The 18227-nt window shown below is 48.4% G+C and overlaps 1 protein-coding gene across 1 annotated transcript in view; it reads right to left on the bottom strand.

The window, feature by feature from the left end:
• LOC119104348 (tachykinin-like peptides receptor 99D) overlaps nt 1-18227 on the bottom strand; it is a 61132-nt gene that overhangs the window by 38732 nt on the left and 4173 nt on the right. The window contains exon 2 of the mRNA XM_037228043.1: nt 17641-17744. Coding sequence (XP_037083938.1) covers nt 17641-17744 — 104 coding nt within the window. The remainder of the gene's footprint in view (nt 1-17640; nt 17745-18227) is intronic.

Genomic DNA, 18227 nt, shown 5'->3' with positions numbered 1-18227 from the left:
ATAGCACCACCTACACATCAACACATAACATAGCACCAACCAAGCATAAACATCTTAACACCTACTTTGACAGGATTCCCATTGGTCGCATAACGCAGACCGACGTCGAATATCATCCGATCCAGTGAGTCGCACGAAAACACAAAGCATTCGTTTGACAAGATGATATCTCTCGCACCTAACATGAAGGGACTATCTCACCTTGTCTATACTTATGACTTATTATTGAATCACATACGTGTGATATGCTCAGTAATGCCAATTTTCTCGAAATCCCTCTGAAAAGCCAATAATTTTGATTTGAAGTAGCCGGCTCGACGCCAGAAATGTCATTAACTCCCTGCTGACCACCTTGAAAGTAATACACTTAATTTGCCTAGTGTCTTCCAAGTGCGCATTCTGTAAGGTTTGCAACACCCTAATGTGTTAAATGTTTGTGTAATGAATGCTACAAAAGCTTGAAACACTCTGTTTAGACAAAGATGTATGCGGACATGAAACTTTGTCCCGCAAATTCAACGAAGCATTATACTATCGCTTTGATTTCTCCCTAAGACGTTCACCACGGTGTTCTTTTTCGAGACGCACTTTGGCTTTGGGAATGGGAGTAAAACATAAGCCATGTGATGGACTGGATCAAGCTTCAACCGACCAACGTCTTGGCAACAGGCCGTTACCTACTGGGCCAATAACAAATGGTCTTTTTTTGCACCATTAGAGGTGCGTACGGCGGTTGTCATGACGACGGCAGTCGAAGCTGCTGGTAAGACTCGTAGTGTTGTTACAAAGCGAAGATGGTGTAATTTGCGCCCGCGAACAATGAAAACCGATATCCTGATTAAGCCTTGACGGTGTGCAGTGGTATAACTCAGTGCCATTATAAGACGTAACTATTCCTGAGCTTTCATCAGAGTCTGTTTTTGAAATATGCCCCAAAGGTGGAACACCCCCATGCAGACATACCGCGCGGTGCCGGGCCGATACGGAATTTTGCGTCAGTCCGATATGGAAGGACGTGGTGGCGCTGCAAGGAGGCCTCACAGATATTCCCAGCGTTGTGCAGAGCATCCCTGGACGAACACTGAAGTTGAGGAAAGAAGCACTCAGGTGATGCGAGTGCAAACACCCGTTGAGTGCACCTTTCCCAGGGAAATGTGACCCAACGAGGTGTAATTCATGATTCCGTCCGGCCGCGAAAACAATAGCTGCGTGCAGCGAGGCGTTGACAATAGCATCCCAGACGTCGGAATCCGGGGATCGGTGGTGACGCGCTCAGCAAATCGCCGGTCAAAGATTTGGCCGCTACCTGCGATCTGAAAAGTTCAATGGTCCTGGGACGAGGGTAGATTGACATCGCACGCCTGGGACGACTGCAGATCGACCTCTGCACGCCTGGGACGACTGCAGATCGACCTCTGCACGCCTGGGGCGGTGGGAGATCGACCTCCGCACGCGACAAAAGCTAGGCAACTTCACGAGCAAACTATGGATATCTGACATCCACGTTACCATGACGCAGGTAATGATCCACCCGTGCGCTATGCGCCACTTGTCCACGTGACAGGTGGACTGGTGGACAGGTCGCTCTCCGCTCTCGGTGCGCGCAACGCACCAAGCGCCACCTGTCTGTGACGCTGATGAAACCGAGCCCAAAGTCGACCCATGTTGAGCACCGCGAGATTGCCCCACTCGTCAAGTGGTGACGTCAGAGCGGCCCGGCCAGGGCCCCCCCCCCCCCCCCCGCAGCATCAGGACCACCGCCAATGGCGCCAGGGATCGATGAGCGGGCAAAGAGTGGTGGCGCGCCACCTGGCTGTCGCAGACCCCGTTTTGGCGCGAAGGCCCGCCGCCTGGCGAGCACGGTCGCAGGCCGTGGAACGCTGGCTCGCCATACTGGACGCGGGCGGGGAGGGAAGGCTTTCAGCTTTCAAGTGGATGAAAGAGGCGTGTATACAGCGCTTACCGGGTGGACACGGGCGTAGGTAATGGGTGGAGGGCGAGAACAAGTCTATGAAATTCGGCCGGACACTTCAATTTCCACCCATGGCCGTTCGCTGTAAACGGCTTGCCCGAGTTCTCAACACCCACGAGGAGTAAAAACAATTATTTTGAGCTGTCTTCCAATATGATAGCTGCAATTAAAAAGGTATCCCGGATTTTGTATTGTACTAAACAAACTTAGCAGCAATTGGCAACAATAAAACAGTCCACCGCCATTCGGGACGGCAAAAGTCATAAACAAATATATTCAAATGATTCCAACTCCGCTTGACACTATCACTATGTAAATGAAGCACATTCTTATGCCGCCAGTCACTACGGTCGCAGGCCGTGGAACGCTGGCCTGCCACACTGGACACGGGCGGATATGGAGGTGCGCATGCGGAGGTATGGAAACGGTTGTCCCAACGCACGCACCGAGTGCGCTCAACAGAGTGGAGGCCGCTGAGCGTGGGTTCTGACGAGGGAGCAGGAAGGCTGCACGGAGCCTACCTGCGAAAGTCTGCATTACAAATATGGGTACTGCATGGAAAAACCGCCTAAGAAAACGGAGGGCACCCAGCCTAATATTTTCGCGCGGTAAAGGGGTTTCACTTCAGAAAATGAGAGTGAGGTGACGCAAACTAACTGGAGGCCCACACAAGACATCCATAAACGAAGCAGAAACAGATTTCGTGGGTGACTGTTGTGGCAGCTTCGTTGTGAGAGTGGTGGACAAAGTCGATGCTGGACTGCATGGATGAGATCGACCACTGCAACACTCCGATTGAAAGGCTGCAAAGCCTAGACGGTCATTGTTCTCTGCAAAATAGAGCCCACTGAATTTAAGCCGGCCGCTTGCAGCCTTCCCGGGTCATTTCTCGAGCTTTATGTGACATTTTACTAAAAGCCGACGGTTATTTGGGCAGGAAGACAAAACCGAGAGCATATCTTCTGCTTCTCCAAAGCCAGCTGAAGATTTATTGTGCAACCCCAATTAAATAAATGCATCGATAAATATCACATGAAATGTGCAAAGCCGTCTGCGGATCTAATTACATGTTTGATCTTAACTAATGGAATACTGATGACACTGATGCTGATCTGATGCTGATTCTGATACTGATATGATACTGATCTAATACTGGTAGTGAACTGGTGCTGATGGTACTTATGCTGATGGCTCTGATCCAGATGCTATTGATACTTTTAACTGGATAAGATGATGTTTGGAGATCAGATGGTTTTCTACGGATCTTGGCCGCAATTGGGCCGATATTGTGGGCCCTCTGAATCTGCATCCAGTCGTATGGTAGAGGTCAGTATCCTTCACCTCCTATTCTGTGTCGAGAAAACTGCCAGCTGGATGAAGTCCCGGCAACATTGTGTCGCTAGGTGGATGCCGGCGATCAACCACAAAGGCGAATGCCTGTCTCTGCAGTTGTATTCGCAGCGGCGCTGGGCTGCGGGCGGACACACGTTCGGCTCCGTCTTCCTAGTGGTGAGGATGAAGTCGCCATCGCTTGCCAATCCGGCTCTAGTTACAATGCCTGCTTTCCTGCCAAGTCGTACATGAGATGCGAACCGCAGACCAGGGGATCATGATCCCGTACGGTCCTTGTCCTGAATAACGCCTTGCCCTTGCCACCTTTGCTCCGTTGTCCCGCAGGCACTGCCGTTGCGGCCTTTCATCCGTGTGATACCGATCCTGACTGGCCTTTGACGTCATATCTTTAAGGCGTACAATTTTTTATCCTGCATCACGACGTTTGTCCTAAACGATATTTCTCGCACCGTGTCTAAGACAAAATTTTCTTCCAAACTGTACTTCATAGCTTCCACCTTTATCCCTTACGGCCTTTTGTTTTCGTGATCTTTATTTGGACGGTAGGATATTTCACCCGATCTTCTCATCGCTGGCGGCCTCCGCCCTGCTGTGCTGAAGGCAATACGCTCGGGCCGGGCAAGCCTCACACCCCGTCGGCTCTGTGTCGATTGCCGCCAATTATGGCGCAGTCCGTGCTCCGTTCTGAGAGCCGGCGACGACAGCGAGGGGGGGGGGGGGTGTTCTGGATCTCCGAGTCCAGACCAATCACTCCTTCTGGCGGGGCGCATCGACAGCATGTCAAACACCGCAGCAGCGGGGCGGTCGGTCGAACGGCGCGGCGGTCCAGACGCCGATCAGTTTCACTGACGCGCTGCTGACCAGCGTCCGCCCAAATACATTCCATTTGCGTTTAACGTCGCATTGGCGCGCCGTCCGGGCGTGTAACGAAATGAAAGGCCTGACTGTAATGCGAAGTTTAGCGAGTCTTGTGACGGCCCAGACGCCACGATGTACAGCTGGCTGTATATCGCCGCGAAATGATCGGTTTGAGGCTAGTGTGAGGCTTGTAATGCCGCCGACGCCGCCGACGCCGTGACGTATATAGTCGGTCATGAGCCTGTTGATTATGTCTGCCAGAATTTGTGAGGTGCGGACCAAAGCGGTTTTGATTGCGGGATAATTTTTGCCGGACGCTGAAGGCTTGGACGCATGCTGCACGGTACCGCAAGCTTTACTACAAATTAGGACAGTTTAGTATGCACACCTAGTATGCATTTGCAGTATTCTGTGGTGAGACATCCTCGGTGGCGATGCAAAACAAAGGCAGTGAAACCGCAGCACCAACAAAAGCCAATTCCCGGTGTTGTTTGAGAGCCCTATCCTCGCTCACACGGCTCGCAAAACCGCAGAACAACAATGGCGCTGATCGAAGACGGAGGTAGGAAGTGTGAGCTGAATTACAATGAGATCTGGCCTAATGCAAATACCAAAAGCAGTTAACTGGAGGAGCTCTACGAACCAACATTGAGAGGTGTATGCTAATGTACCGCAGACCTCTTTTAGCCTGGGGGCGGCACCTTCAACAAAGCGAGCACCACATGACTGCAGAGTTTTAGCTGTCAGAGGCACACGTCATGTGTCTCCTCATCAGATACGCAATCATACTAATTTGGTTCTGCCAAGCATGAAATTATCCGCGACGGCACATCGGACACGACAGCCATGTCAAACACAGATGATACGCCGGCTGGGATATCACCGGACGGACTCTCCTGAACGCCGTCCGCCAATGATGCTCGCTTCTCTGCGCCTTTTCAAACGCACGGCCGCCGCCCCGCGTGCCTTGCCCCATTTCAATGCCGTGGCCAACGTTGATATCAACAGGGACGCCCTGGCAAATTTATCGCCCTGCTGCGGTCTGGCACTGCAAGTCTTGTGTGATAAATGTCCACTATATCATGTCGGCTAAACAATTGGAAATAAAATGTAATCCTGGCGGGGCACGGGCGGCACCCTGATGCGGTTTTCCTTCACGATGGGAGGCAACGGAAGTTTTTCGCCGTCGCCAGCGCCGAGGCACCTACAAACCCATCATGGTAGACCACGTTCGTCCGTAGTGGTTATATATATATATATATATATATATATATATATATATATATATATATACCCTGAACAAATGCGTATCAGACCTTCGCGGAAACGCCATCCGATGAAAACTTCGGTAAATATCATATTTCCTCTTCCGTTTCACGACTCGTGCATGTGGTAATATGCAATGCTGTATGATGCAAGGGAAAAAAAATTTCAGTAACGTGCATAAACTAGCCTCTTAAACAGGCTCGCACAATCCCCGTACAATAATGAGTCCCGTACGCGGACGGCATGCTCACAGCCGTCAGTAATGAATTGTTGTGCTTTTACCTGGCTTGCGTGACACGCACCTCATCCACGGGTTAGTGAGCGGAACCGAACGAATCAAACCTCAGAGCTTGCCGTCCGGTATTGATCAGAATAACACGCACAAAACACGGAGAGCACCTCATGGACAAAACTGTCGTGGCCTTGCAGCGTTTTGTGATTTGCGAAGCAAGTAGCCGAAAGCTCTGAGAACATCTTTACATCCCATTTTACAAAAAACACGTGAATGGTTCAAGCCCAGTTGTCAACGTCAAGGCATGAAGATAAGTCCATTCACCAATCATGCAAACTGGGTTCCTGTCGTAGATATCTATTTGGGCATGCCAAAAATAATTGCTGTGACAAATAAGCAGAGCGTATCGGCGTATCCCCTCACTTATGTTTTTGTTTTGTCAAAACTTTGTCGTTCCGCTGCATCAATTTGGCCGACTCCTGTCCTTCATACGGGCCCATTGAGACGCGAGGGTTATCTGGGGGGCTTTCGTAACGGCGGTGTTTTCGTCCATAGCGTGACGATAGTCGGGGTGCAAAAGCGCGCCAAGTTCTAAATTTGCTGACGTTAAAAGGCTGCCGCTCACAATCACATTTTTCGCGCTCTGTCTAATAAAGCTGAAATTGCATTTCTGTAGACCGGCTAAGATAAGCTCGTTGTCTTGATAGCTGCTGGCGTGGGACGTGTCGCAACGTCAGCCATTTGCCAGCAGCCTCGGCCTGCCAAATAAACAACGTTTGCGGTCACCTTCGTCACATTGTCCAACGCCATCCGACATGCAGACCACACGATATGATCCAGAGGTATGATTCGGATGTGATCCGGAAATAGGATCCGGATGGGATCTAGAAATACGATTCAGATATCATCAGAAAACGTGATCCAGATCTGACGCAAGTATGCAGTGGGTAACTGTTCCCAGTGCGTCACGTTTTTGACCGAATATGGCAGGGATATGATCCGGAGGTTTTTATTCGGATGAAGATACGGCGTGATGATGTGATGCGGAACAGTGCGGCAATATGACCCATGTAACGCGTGGATACCGATCCGCCCGTCGTAAGAGCAGACGCCGACCCAGGGGTCATGGCAGGCAGGGCGGCGGCTACGGTCTCCGGCAAATGACTCATTCCCCCCCCCCCCCATCACCGGCCGGGAGAGGCAGGGGTGGCGTCAGCAAGAGGTCCGCCCATATGACACATGTCGTCCGAGTCCATGGGCTGTCATTTTTTTTGCGAACGCTCACCGTTTATGTGACAGAAATTTGGCACGTTTTATGGGTAGCATTCCAAATCATGCGGTACGCCGGAGCCCATGATCGGTGCTTATACACAGCTGAACATGGCGCGGAGCGCAAAAGCCGTCCCATGATCCCCCTGCACACTCAGTCACGCAGCTAGAGCACCTAACCCCGCCCCAGACAAGTGCCGTCGCTGAACCATCCGCTCCCAGAAGGCACGTGCTGGCCGCCCAACGTCGCGTGCGCCCGGTCCAGAAGAGGCACAGCTCAAGAGGGACGGTGTGTGCACCGAGTGGCACGCAGGCCATGTTGGTGTGCAGCGTGGCCGCGTATACACCGCCGCGGGCGCTCCGGATGCGGGCAGCAAGGGGCTATCGGCAAGCAAGGTGATTGCATCGCGCCTGTGGAAGAGACCCATGCCCAAGGACCACTGGAATGTGTTTCAGTGTGAGTGTCGGTGGTTTCAAGTGGGCTAGATACGGTTCTGATTCACGTTACCTGTGCTATGTAAATATTTTCGGCCGCAGTAAAGAGCAGAAGAATCCAAGGCTTTCGAGCGATGTTTTGTCACCTGCCCTGAAAAATGTCCTTTTTATTTTAGAAAAGGTGAACGGCATTTGAAGCCGTGGGACGAACTGACGGCATCGTGGGAGGGCCAGAGCGCAGAACACTGTGTAGATGCGTATCATTAGAAGGATGCAGTCGGTCCGTGCCGCAGAGTGCCCGTCGCATCTTACGAGCGCCAAGATGTTGTTGCATCTGCCACATTTTAGAGACCCCAAGACGCAGCCAGCATCGTGTGCCGCTCTGGAACGAAACACTTTGGCTGAAAAGAACCGGCTTTAGACGTTTTATCAAGCGTGCTGCTGGTCTAAATGTGGACGTACAGAGCAAAAGTTGAAGCCTGTGGCCAAATGAAACCGGGAGTTGGGATGTGAAATTGAATGGGAGGGATCTATAAGGGGCACAAACGCTGCAAAAGAAACCGGCTTTACTTCGGCTGCACAATACGACTGTGTTTGGGCGCATCCGCGAATAACACATTTCTGTCGAAGTTTGGCAATATGAGCTCCATGTGTATTCTCTGCAGAAATGAAAAGGTAACTTTGCTCTCTGTAATTGGAACTTGAAAAAAGCCTGATGTATTTGGACCAGCATTGTTGACTTATCAGAGGTAAATCATGAAATGCTATCTCATCACACATACTATCTCATCGTCTCATCAGATCTTAACTGATGATGGGTGTGGTATGAAGAATATGGATGTTACACAGGTGGGAAAACCTAATAGTCCATTGCAAGCTCACGATATTAATGTTAAACTTAAGTTGACATTGGCCATGCGGTGAAGGCTCCCAATGTAACTTTCAGCATGGACAGGAACTGCGCCAGAATATTATGAACAGAGAAAACAGGCAAAAGTAGTAAATAGAGATATCATACAAGTTTCCAAGTGAATGGGTGAGGCGTGTATGCTGCGCTTACCGGGCGGGCACCCAGCTAGGTAATGGGTGTAGGGCGGGTTCGAGTCTACGAAATTCAGCCGGACACTTCAATTTCCACCCATGACCGCTTGCTGCAAACGGCTTGCCCGAGTTCTCAACACCTACGCGGAGCAAAAACAATTATATTGACCTGTCTTTCAATATGATGGCTGCAATTAAGAAGAAATCCCGGGGTTTTGCATTGCACTTAACAAATTCAGCAGCAATTCGCACCAGAAAACAGTCCACCGCCATTCGGAACGGCAAAAGTCATAAACAATATATTCAAATGATCTCAACTCCCGCGACTAACATTACGTAAATAGAGCATATTCTTATGCGGCCAGTCACTACGACGCACATCTGATGCACTTCCCTCGCCTTATGAGATCGCATGCTTGACGTTTGATCGCAAACACTCTGGTTTTTAGTCTCGCGACGGGCTGTGTTTCAGTTTCTCCCACAATGCCGGCGGGAGAGATTGGACCGCTTGTGGCATGGTAGGCGCAGGCGCCGTGAAACAATGGAACACATTCCGCTGGGCGGCCTACTCACCAACAAGATACGAGAGATCACTGAAGTGTACTGCAATATCTCCTACAGAATAACAGTGCCTTTTCAGTCACTGAAAACCCGCTACTGCTATCAATACGCACGTAAATGAATAACACAGAAAACTTGGAGGGTAAAACATCATAGCTAGCGGATGAAAAACTGCATATGCTCATTGCGACAGGAATCAGAAGATACCATTTGCCTCATAAGTGGAACAGCCGACACACTCCGTGCCGATTTTCTGGAAGCAACCCCCCCCCCCCCCCTCTCCCCCTGTAACCTGAAGACCGATGGCATATCGGCGTCCTGATTAGCCTGAACCATATACCATTTGATGTGATAAAAAAACCTGTGTGTGCCAGCGTCAGATGAAACCAAATGATGCACGTAACTTACGCTGCACTCCCTCCCTCTCCCACACGCGCACGCACGTAAGTATGCACGCACGCACGCACGCACGCACGCACCCACGCACGCAACGCGAGCGCGGAACAAAACACTGCCCACTCGCTGTTTGGTAGCACCTGAGCATCTTTTCCTTTTTATGGTGTCTTAGCGCCACATAGCTCAGCTTGTTTGCAACCGCCCCGGGGCCGGCAGCGCAATGATTCCGGTAGATATAAAAACGCTGGTGGTGGTGGAGCAAATCTGCTGCAAATTTATCCAACCGCGGAAGTTTTCTCGCTGGACTGCAAGACTCCACGAAACACCAAACGTAAAAAAACGTTCGCCGCTAGGTGTGCGCGACGGGGTGGCAGCGAAGTCCCTAATACCAGCGCAATAGAGCGTCGGCGGCGTGGTCGTAAGAGTTTTGAAACTTTTTTGCAGTCGAAGCTGAAAAAGTGGTGTCATAGAATTTACCTATTTATATCTGAAGGAAATGCGGCTTTCAACCGCAACCACAGGGCTCTTAAATCGATGTGTATATATATATATATATATATATATATATATATATATATATGTATATATATATGTATATATATATATGTATATATATATATATATAGCAATTGGACGAAGAAAAAATTGTCTATGTATATATATATATATATACATATATATATACATATATATATATACATATATATATATATATATATATATATACATAGACAATTTTTTCTTCGTCCAATTGCTATTAGTTTGAAACATATGTTTCATTAATGTTTTGTTACGTCCGCCAATTTTATACATCTCTTGCCATATCTGTGCGAGCAAATTTCATCTCAACATGAATCTTCATGGAACACTTGATAAGAATCGAAAGTTGAGTCGGCAAGTTATACGAAGCGTAGACATGGTTCCTGAACATTACTTTTACATCTCATGTCACAGAGATTTTGTTGCGGCATGAAACTTTATCTTATGCTGTTTGTGGCATTTAGATAAGAGAGTAATATTAGCGGTATTCCTCGGAAAAAAAAACAGGAGAATGGAGATGTAGTTATGTTGATATTTCGGCAACATGCTTTAATCAAAACAATAGCAGAGGTGAATTTAAAGCTGCCTGCCGATGACTCTACTGAGCTTTTCAGGTATTTTTTTAAAGAAAATATAAGATGTCCCCCAAAATCTTTGGTTTGCTGTTTTAAAAATAAAACTAAAAAATTGAATAGGATCATCGGCAGGCATTTTGAATTAACTTCTGCTATTGTTTCTTTAAAGGTATGTTGCAGAAATATCAACCTAACTATATCTCCATTCTCCTGTTTTTCCGAGGAATAAGGTCAATACTATTGTCTTATCTATGTGAATAATGTTCCTCGCTAATGCACTTAACAAGTATCGTACTTTTGTGGCAATGCTTAGTGTCAATGGTGTCACTGCACGGGTAACACCATCGACATTGACATTCGTGTACAAGATAGCACTTCTATCCTTGCATTAACACGGCATCACACAAACGGCATAGCGATAATTGTGGGATGGAACATGGACAGTGGTACGAGGAAAATTAAATAATTTCAAAACTCCCATGTGATATTGATTAGGTGTTGTATGATGTAACTAAATGCGGGCAATGTACACCGTATAAGAACCCTGCTTCTGGCTCTTGAACGCGACTTATGACATTGTGGTGATTGTGACGCATTTGATGATGTTAGATCTACTTTGGTGGTGTAGAAATTCCATCGTCCAGGAACTTTGATCGCTGCTTTTCAAGCAGCATCACTGATGTTAACCAAGCAATGTTGTGTTTTACGTGACACAGACATGCCGTAGTTAAACATATGCACACTTAAGTGAACAGGCGTAAAATAAAGGACAAATGACAAAATGGATATAGCATTAACTTAGTATTTGCGGCTTGATGGCGGGTCAGCATTGCATCAATATGGGCTTTTGCGGGCTGGATCACCAGCTGGGTGGGTGGGCCAGAGCTGACATTTTGTAGAAAGCTGTGTCCCCAGGCCAAATGTTAGATGCATGAGCTCCCTTCATTGAAATGACGGTGCCACAGATAAGTTCCCTGAAAAATCCGCTTAGCAGAACACAATAAATTAGGCACAAAAAACGAAATGCAACGGAAAACCAGGTCGTCTACAGTGACCTCCGCTATTTATGTTACTATCATAGTGTCATTTATCTTTTGTTCATGTCTGTTGGTGGGTGGTGAAATATAACAAGATCAGTTTCATGACACTTCAGTTGCCATATTTTCGTTTTGTTTAATCCCTACTCACAGGGCAAGCCGGTATAGAAAGTTTTCTGAGCAACGAACAGAACATTGTCCCGCTCTCTCCGCTGTCACATGACATTCGTGCCGAAGCGCATCACTTGTGGTATGACCAGGTTAGTGGAAGCATTACATTACATTAAAAACATTACAAACACTCCATGGTGGAAACGATGAGCGTACACGTTTGGGAACCTAGGTTCGACGTGCTGGAATAGACTTGGGAGAGAAAACACATCACATTGTCACAATTGCATCCCGATGAAGGAAAACTCCACTTACACTCCACACACACTTGTGCGTTTGTTTGTCTCCCAACGATTCCATTTGGTACTTATGTCAACAAGGTTGAGTTCGGTACACAATGCCACCACAGGTGTTGCCACGCTTTTAGCACAAACCCAGACTTCTCAGGTAACGCTGTAAGTGTTCTGTATATCAGCAAGTGTATCAGTTGGCAAACGTGTACCATTTTCATGTGTACCAATATCTACCAACCGTTCTCTGTCACATTTCAGTCATCAAGACAGACATCAAGAATGGCAGCCATCAAGAACAAACCGTGGGTAGCAGCAGCGAAATGGGGTCAGACCCGGTCTTAAAATTACGTACTTGCGGATCCGTTGGATCCCGTAGCCGCCTTCTGAGCACGCACGGAACCAAAGCGTGCGTCTCCACGACGGCTGGCTTCAAACAACGTTATCGTTAATCACTAGCCGTGCTCCATACACTGCAACGCTGTGCGAAACTGAAAGGCCGGTCAATCAAATAAGACATGGTATTTGTCTTGTTCCTCGTAGAATAAACAGGAGAATGGAGAGATAGATTGGATTAATATTACGGCTGCATGTCCATATTCACAAAAGCATGTATATATATATATATATATATATATATATATATATATATATGTATACATATGCCTTCAGATATTGCTTTCGTAAAGGTATGCGACCGAAATATGAACGCATCTAAACCCCTTTCTTCTGGTTATCCTACGAGGAGTAAAGCAGACAGTATGTGCCTAATGTTCCTCACAAACGCACCCAACAACCTACGTAATGCCGGACATTTCAGCTCCAGGGCAGCGCAAGCCCCATATATACAACACGCTGAAAGCAAAAACGCCGATGCGTGGAGGAAGCCAACGGAGACGCCTAGCGCCGCACACAAAAACCGGTGAGTGCGTGCGAGTTTCAGACTCGGACGCCCAACAGTCCAGGCCACCGGTCACGCTCACACACAGCTGCAGTGTACTGGTGCAGCTAGTTCGTCATTCTTTTTCATTTTCGGGCGCCTTCAGTGCCCATTTTTCATTGGCCGGTCAGAGTTGGGTTAATATACGTTCGCACCTTATTTACTGCTGCATAATGCCATTTTTATATATGATGGATTGTGGCCCTTGAGACGATTGGATGTGGGACAATGTAACCTAAGCCGGGCCAGGTCACATAGATGCTCTCGTTTCAACTGCCGCGTGCTGTGAAATGGCCATGTCGAATGGTACCAAGTAAGGTGGCCGGGCTTGTCACGCGACACATGCCGCCACCAGATGGCGTGCCGTGCCAGGCGGCCGTCCTCTGCGACCGACGGTGTAACCTGGTGCCACTTGTAGTCAACAGCGCTTAACTGCCTTCGGCGTCATTTGGCCAGACACGGATCAAAAAGTCGCCGGAGCTTGACATCAGGGCACGAAACTATCGGCGTGTCATGAACTCCGGTCATGACAAACATTGACGATATCCAGCATCAAGGGCTGTCTTTAGGCTTGATTCCTCCTAGAGCATGCCTATGTGACACCGGCCGTGCAGCTGAGTGGAGCTAGGTCGTTACAGGAGAGCCAGAATTGAGGTACGGTGACGCGATGGGAGATCATAAACATCCCAACAGCTTGGCTTTCGGGGAGCTGATGCAACTTCCGGATGTTTGTCAGACTGTGGATGGATGCTGTAGCATATTGTAGTTATATTTTATATGTAGTTGTAATTATTGATGTTGTCGTTATTGCTGTCATTGCTGAGAACGTTCTTGTTATTGTCACTGATGTTGCTGCTGTCATAGACGTTCTTGCTGTTTATTCAACCACACAGCTGGTGTGCAATTATACAAGGTCTTTCCAGTGCAGGGTTTTCCGTGACTACAGCTTGCCTAGTTTTCGGGATATTAGGGAGCCTCTGAGGCCACTCTGATAAAGCGAAGTTGAAAAGAGTTGAGGCATAAGGCCTGTTCGCACAGGGACTACAAAGAAATTTAACCCTTTTCCTCAGACAAGCAAAATAATGCCGTACAAATTTCTTGCAGCTCCGAAGAGCCCTAAACAGCAGATATATTTGCGACAGTCGTCTTTTGTCATTGATTTTGAGCTACTGACCAAAGCGCTGCAGGAATTATATGCTGTTGATGCTTACTGGCCTGCCATGTGTAAAGGCTTAAGCCAAGACCTTGTCTAGACTTTTGTGGCAAAGACAAAACACATCGCAGAAAGCAATGATGTTGAATGACCGAGAGAGCATGCTGCTGCTTAACAATTAGTCTTTACCCAAAACGACGTGAGCTGTTAAGTGCATTTATGAGGAACATTATTCATATAGATAAGACAGTAGTAATAGCCTTATTCCTCGGAGAGAACCAGCAGAATGGAGATGTAGATGTGTTGATATTTCGGCAGCCTGCCTTTATCCAAACGAATAGCAGAAGTTCTGCTATTCGTTTCGATAAAGGCATGTTACAGAAGAGCAACGCAACTATATCTCCATAACCCTGGTTTTTCCTCAAGGAATAAGGCTATTACTAATGTCTGATCCCACCCAAAGTGACCACAAGTGATCAAAGTGAACGGTTAATGGCGAAATACAAGTTTTGCTTTACAGGCCCTTGAAGTATGAATGTTTTGGTTTAAACCACTCGCAAAGTCATCAAATTGGCACTCTAGAAGCTGGAGGGAGAAGGCACAGCATTATGACTATAAGCTTATTAATCAATCAAAAAGCTGCATGGCAGCTTGAAGAGAAATCACGAAAATAATAACAATGATTCGCACAACTAATAGGAAGAATATCATGCATGGTAAAGACATTGACCTAGTTGAATCTGGTGGACAGTAACAGAAGAACGGTGGTACGGTAGTCAAATTTAAAGAACTCATTAATTCGCCTGCAAATAATACACGACTGGTGATTGCGTTAAGGATATTTTCATCTTCATAGTCAATAAGAAAACCATTTGTTACGACACTTAAGTGCTATCCATTTGGAGCAGCATATGCGTTTCCAATCAAGCCTTACAATCCGTCTGCATGGTGTGCTTGATCACCCGATGCGTGATAATTAGAAATTGGCTAGCATCTGTCCAGCAACGTACAGCTATGTCCTGTAATGCCGTAATTATGTCGATTATTTTTGAAACGACAGCAAAATGGTTCGCACATACACTGGGAAACGTCACAGGCTTCCATCAGACCGTTGGACAGTAGCATAGGTGCGTCATATAATTCATCAGACCGTAGGACGGTGTTGCATCGGAAACGTCGCATAATTTCATCAGACCCTGAGGATTATTACAGGTTCTTTAGAACGCACAGGCGTAGGGCGTACGTAAGTGTTATTGCTGGGACTCAGGTGAGTTCCGTGGATGATTGAGTCGAACCGGAAGGCAAGGACCGAGCAACTTTTTGCCGCCACCTATATATAGCGTAAAGCCTATACAACGCAGCACCTTCAGCACGCGCACGCATGAAGCCTTACTGAGCTCGCTTAAAGCCTGCCGTGTAAGAGGATTAGCCTACCTCATGAGCCCTGCAAGTCACGACACTACGTGATGCTGAACTGTTAAACAAGGTGGAGACATTTAAGAGCACAATAACACTCCAAAGTCTGGCGTTTTTAGCGGTCCCAGTTTTGCATCCCAAGGTAGATGCTGGAGGAAACGGCGGCGGCGATCGACAGGTCACCATCCGCCTGCGCGCGAAGTACACATCACCGCGGACACCGGTGTACATGGGCAAACACATCACCGGTGTTTACCTATGCGGCCTCTATAGACCTCCCCACCGATCTTCTGAGTCGCTCGGCACGTCACCACACAGCTGAGTGCTTAAAATAACATCATGTTGGGCTCGGACGGAACTGCTTGACATGACCGGAAGATGCCCTGACGAAAACGAGCGCTTCGTTACCGTGCAGTTTAATAAAGTTCGGAACCACGTGGCAATGCTCCGGCCATTGTCAAGACCGCGGTGATATAGGCTGTTATGCACCACGCTATAGCGGATTTGCCGGTTCTTGATATTTATCTTGATGTACATGGCTGGGCCTATGGGGCCCCTGAGGAACAGCCCTGCCGGTGATGGGCGTTGGTGGAAGAAACGTGCTGGAGAGGCTTACTGATCAGACAGTGCACCGGCTCAAAGCGTCCTGCCATCTGGCGGTGCGCAGGCCTAACTTTGGTTTGCCAGTACAGTATCCCAATGAATCATAATCCTCATCAAGCAGCATCATCATCAAAGTTGTGATAATGTGTTGCACGAATGCGTGACCTTGTCCTTCCGTCAAGCACGACGGGGATGTAATCTTTTGCACAGATAATCAATAGTAGCATCGATGACGAGTACTCGCGTCCTGTTGAAAATCGAGCCTTTTTTCGAGTGCGCATTTTAGCTTGGTGGTGACACTCAACCATCCGCAGGTGTAAGCGAGTCCGCCTTTTGTGTTGCCATGCCAACATGAGGACGTCGCAAAATCGGATGGCGCTGTGTGGAGATTAAGGCTATGTTTAACGCACGCGTAGGAAGACTAGTTAATTGTCTGTAGTAAGTTTAGGCAGCCATAATTAGCCTGTCACTACATCACACAAAATGGTTACAGCTGAGATAGTCCTGTCAGACTGATGTGGCAACAAACCGAATTTGGCCAAAGAAGCAAGGTAGCATGTATTCGCATACAGCTTACACAATGATCCAACAGCAATCGGTCTTTCCGGAGCACAATGCGCTGGTTTAGTGGAGGTAATCGACATGCTCATATTTCTGCACGACTTTTTCCGACAAAAGAGAGGCCACCTTACCTCGTAATTCCGATATCCTTGTTTTAGAGACATTCGTCAGTTTGCCTGAAGGCGCCGCTGCAACGGTTTATAGGGTAACGTCCCACACGAGGCTTAGCAGTGTACAGCGCTGCATCACCGAGCTCAGCAGCGCCCATGCGCAGCATTCAGGATCACACCTGTCCTCCCTCATGGTAACGTCACAGCCTTGCAAGCGGTGTGAAGGAGGTACTCAATCGCAGGGGTGGACCATGTTATATATTTGGAGACGATCTGGTCTCCCCCTCCCCCACCTCTACCCTGTTTCTGAGCATGTTGAGCATGTTGAGCACAAGGCATGTTGGCCTCTGGGTGTTGCCTGAAGGAACGACATACCATTGTGGCTAGTGTACTGCCAATCGTATGGTGAACGTCTCACCATTGCTCACAAGGCTTGAGTCGGCGGAGTGGTGCGACACTCAGCACCCACGCGCCATCACTAAACGGTGGAGCACGGCACTCGACACTCACACGTCATCACTGAACGGTGGAACACAACACTCAGCACTCACACGCCATCACAGAACGGTGGAGCACAACACTCAGCACTCACACGCCGTCACTGAACGGCGGAGCACAACATCTTAGTTGTGCTCCGCCGCACTTACACGCCATCATAGAACGGTGCAGAACGGCACTCGACACTCACACGCCGTCACTGAACGGTGGAGCACAACACTCAGCACTCACACGCCATCACAGAACGGGGAGAACGGCACTCGACATTCACACGCCGTCACTGAACGGTGAAGCACGGCACTCGACACTCGCACGTCATCACTGAACGGCGGAGCAGCACACTCGGCACTCGTAAGAGGTTGATGGGCGGCGAGGCACGCCACTAGCTCCCTCTCCATGGACGGGCGTGGCGGTGGTACTCACACAAGCTCGAGGGTGCTGTCCATGGTCTCGCCGTCCGGCCACTTGAAGTAGCAGAGGGTGCGAATGCTGTTGTCCTCGTATATGAAGGTGAAGGTTTGGCTCGCCTGCGGTGGGGGCGTTCACAGCTGACTATGGGCTACCGTGATGCCACTTTTACCCACCCCTACTACTCTCTTGACATCAGTTCCGAGCGGTAGTAAACGTCGGAAGCTACGGCTGGGGCGCTCTAACTGAAGCAGTCAGCCCGCTCCCGGCCGGGAAGGGGGGAGGGGGTGGAGTTTGATTTCCTCCTAGGATCTCCAACTTCCAGACGTCTATGAGAAAATAACGATACCATTCTGATGATCATATCAAATCATGGGAATGCACACCACATTTTCACGCTACGTCAAATGTAAGGTCACCAGAGATCAAAAGCGGGGGTCCAATACGTGCCGTTAAAACCTATATCACCAGGTCAATACGGATATTGAGGGCACGGAAGTAAGCGTTAAGACTGTGGGAAGTCCATTCTGACCACTTGTGTTCTCCCATGTGGGTCAGGTCCGACCAGGTCATCGTTCAAAATTGGATGCCAGGAGGGTAGA

Source organism: Pollicipes pollicipes, unplaced genomic scaffold, assembly GCF_011947565.3.
Source record: "Pollicipes pollicipes isolate AB1234 unplaced genomic scaffold, Ppol_2.1 Scaffold_6052;HRSCAF=7182_pilon_pilon_pilon, whole genome shotgun sequence".
Classification (NCBI taxonomy): Eukaryota; Metazoa; Arthropoda; class Thecostraca; order Pollicipedomorpha; family Pollicipedidae; genus Pollicipes; species Pollicipes pollicipes.
The sequence above is the reverse complement of the archived record's forward strand: the minus strand, read 5'-3'. Positions and strand labels throughout refer to the sequence as shown.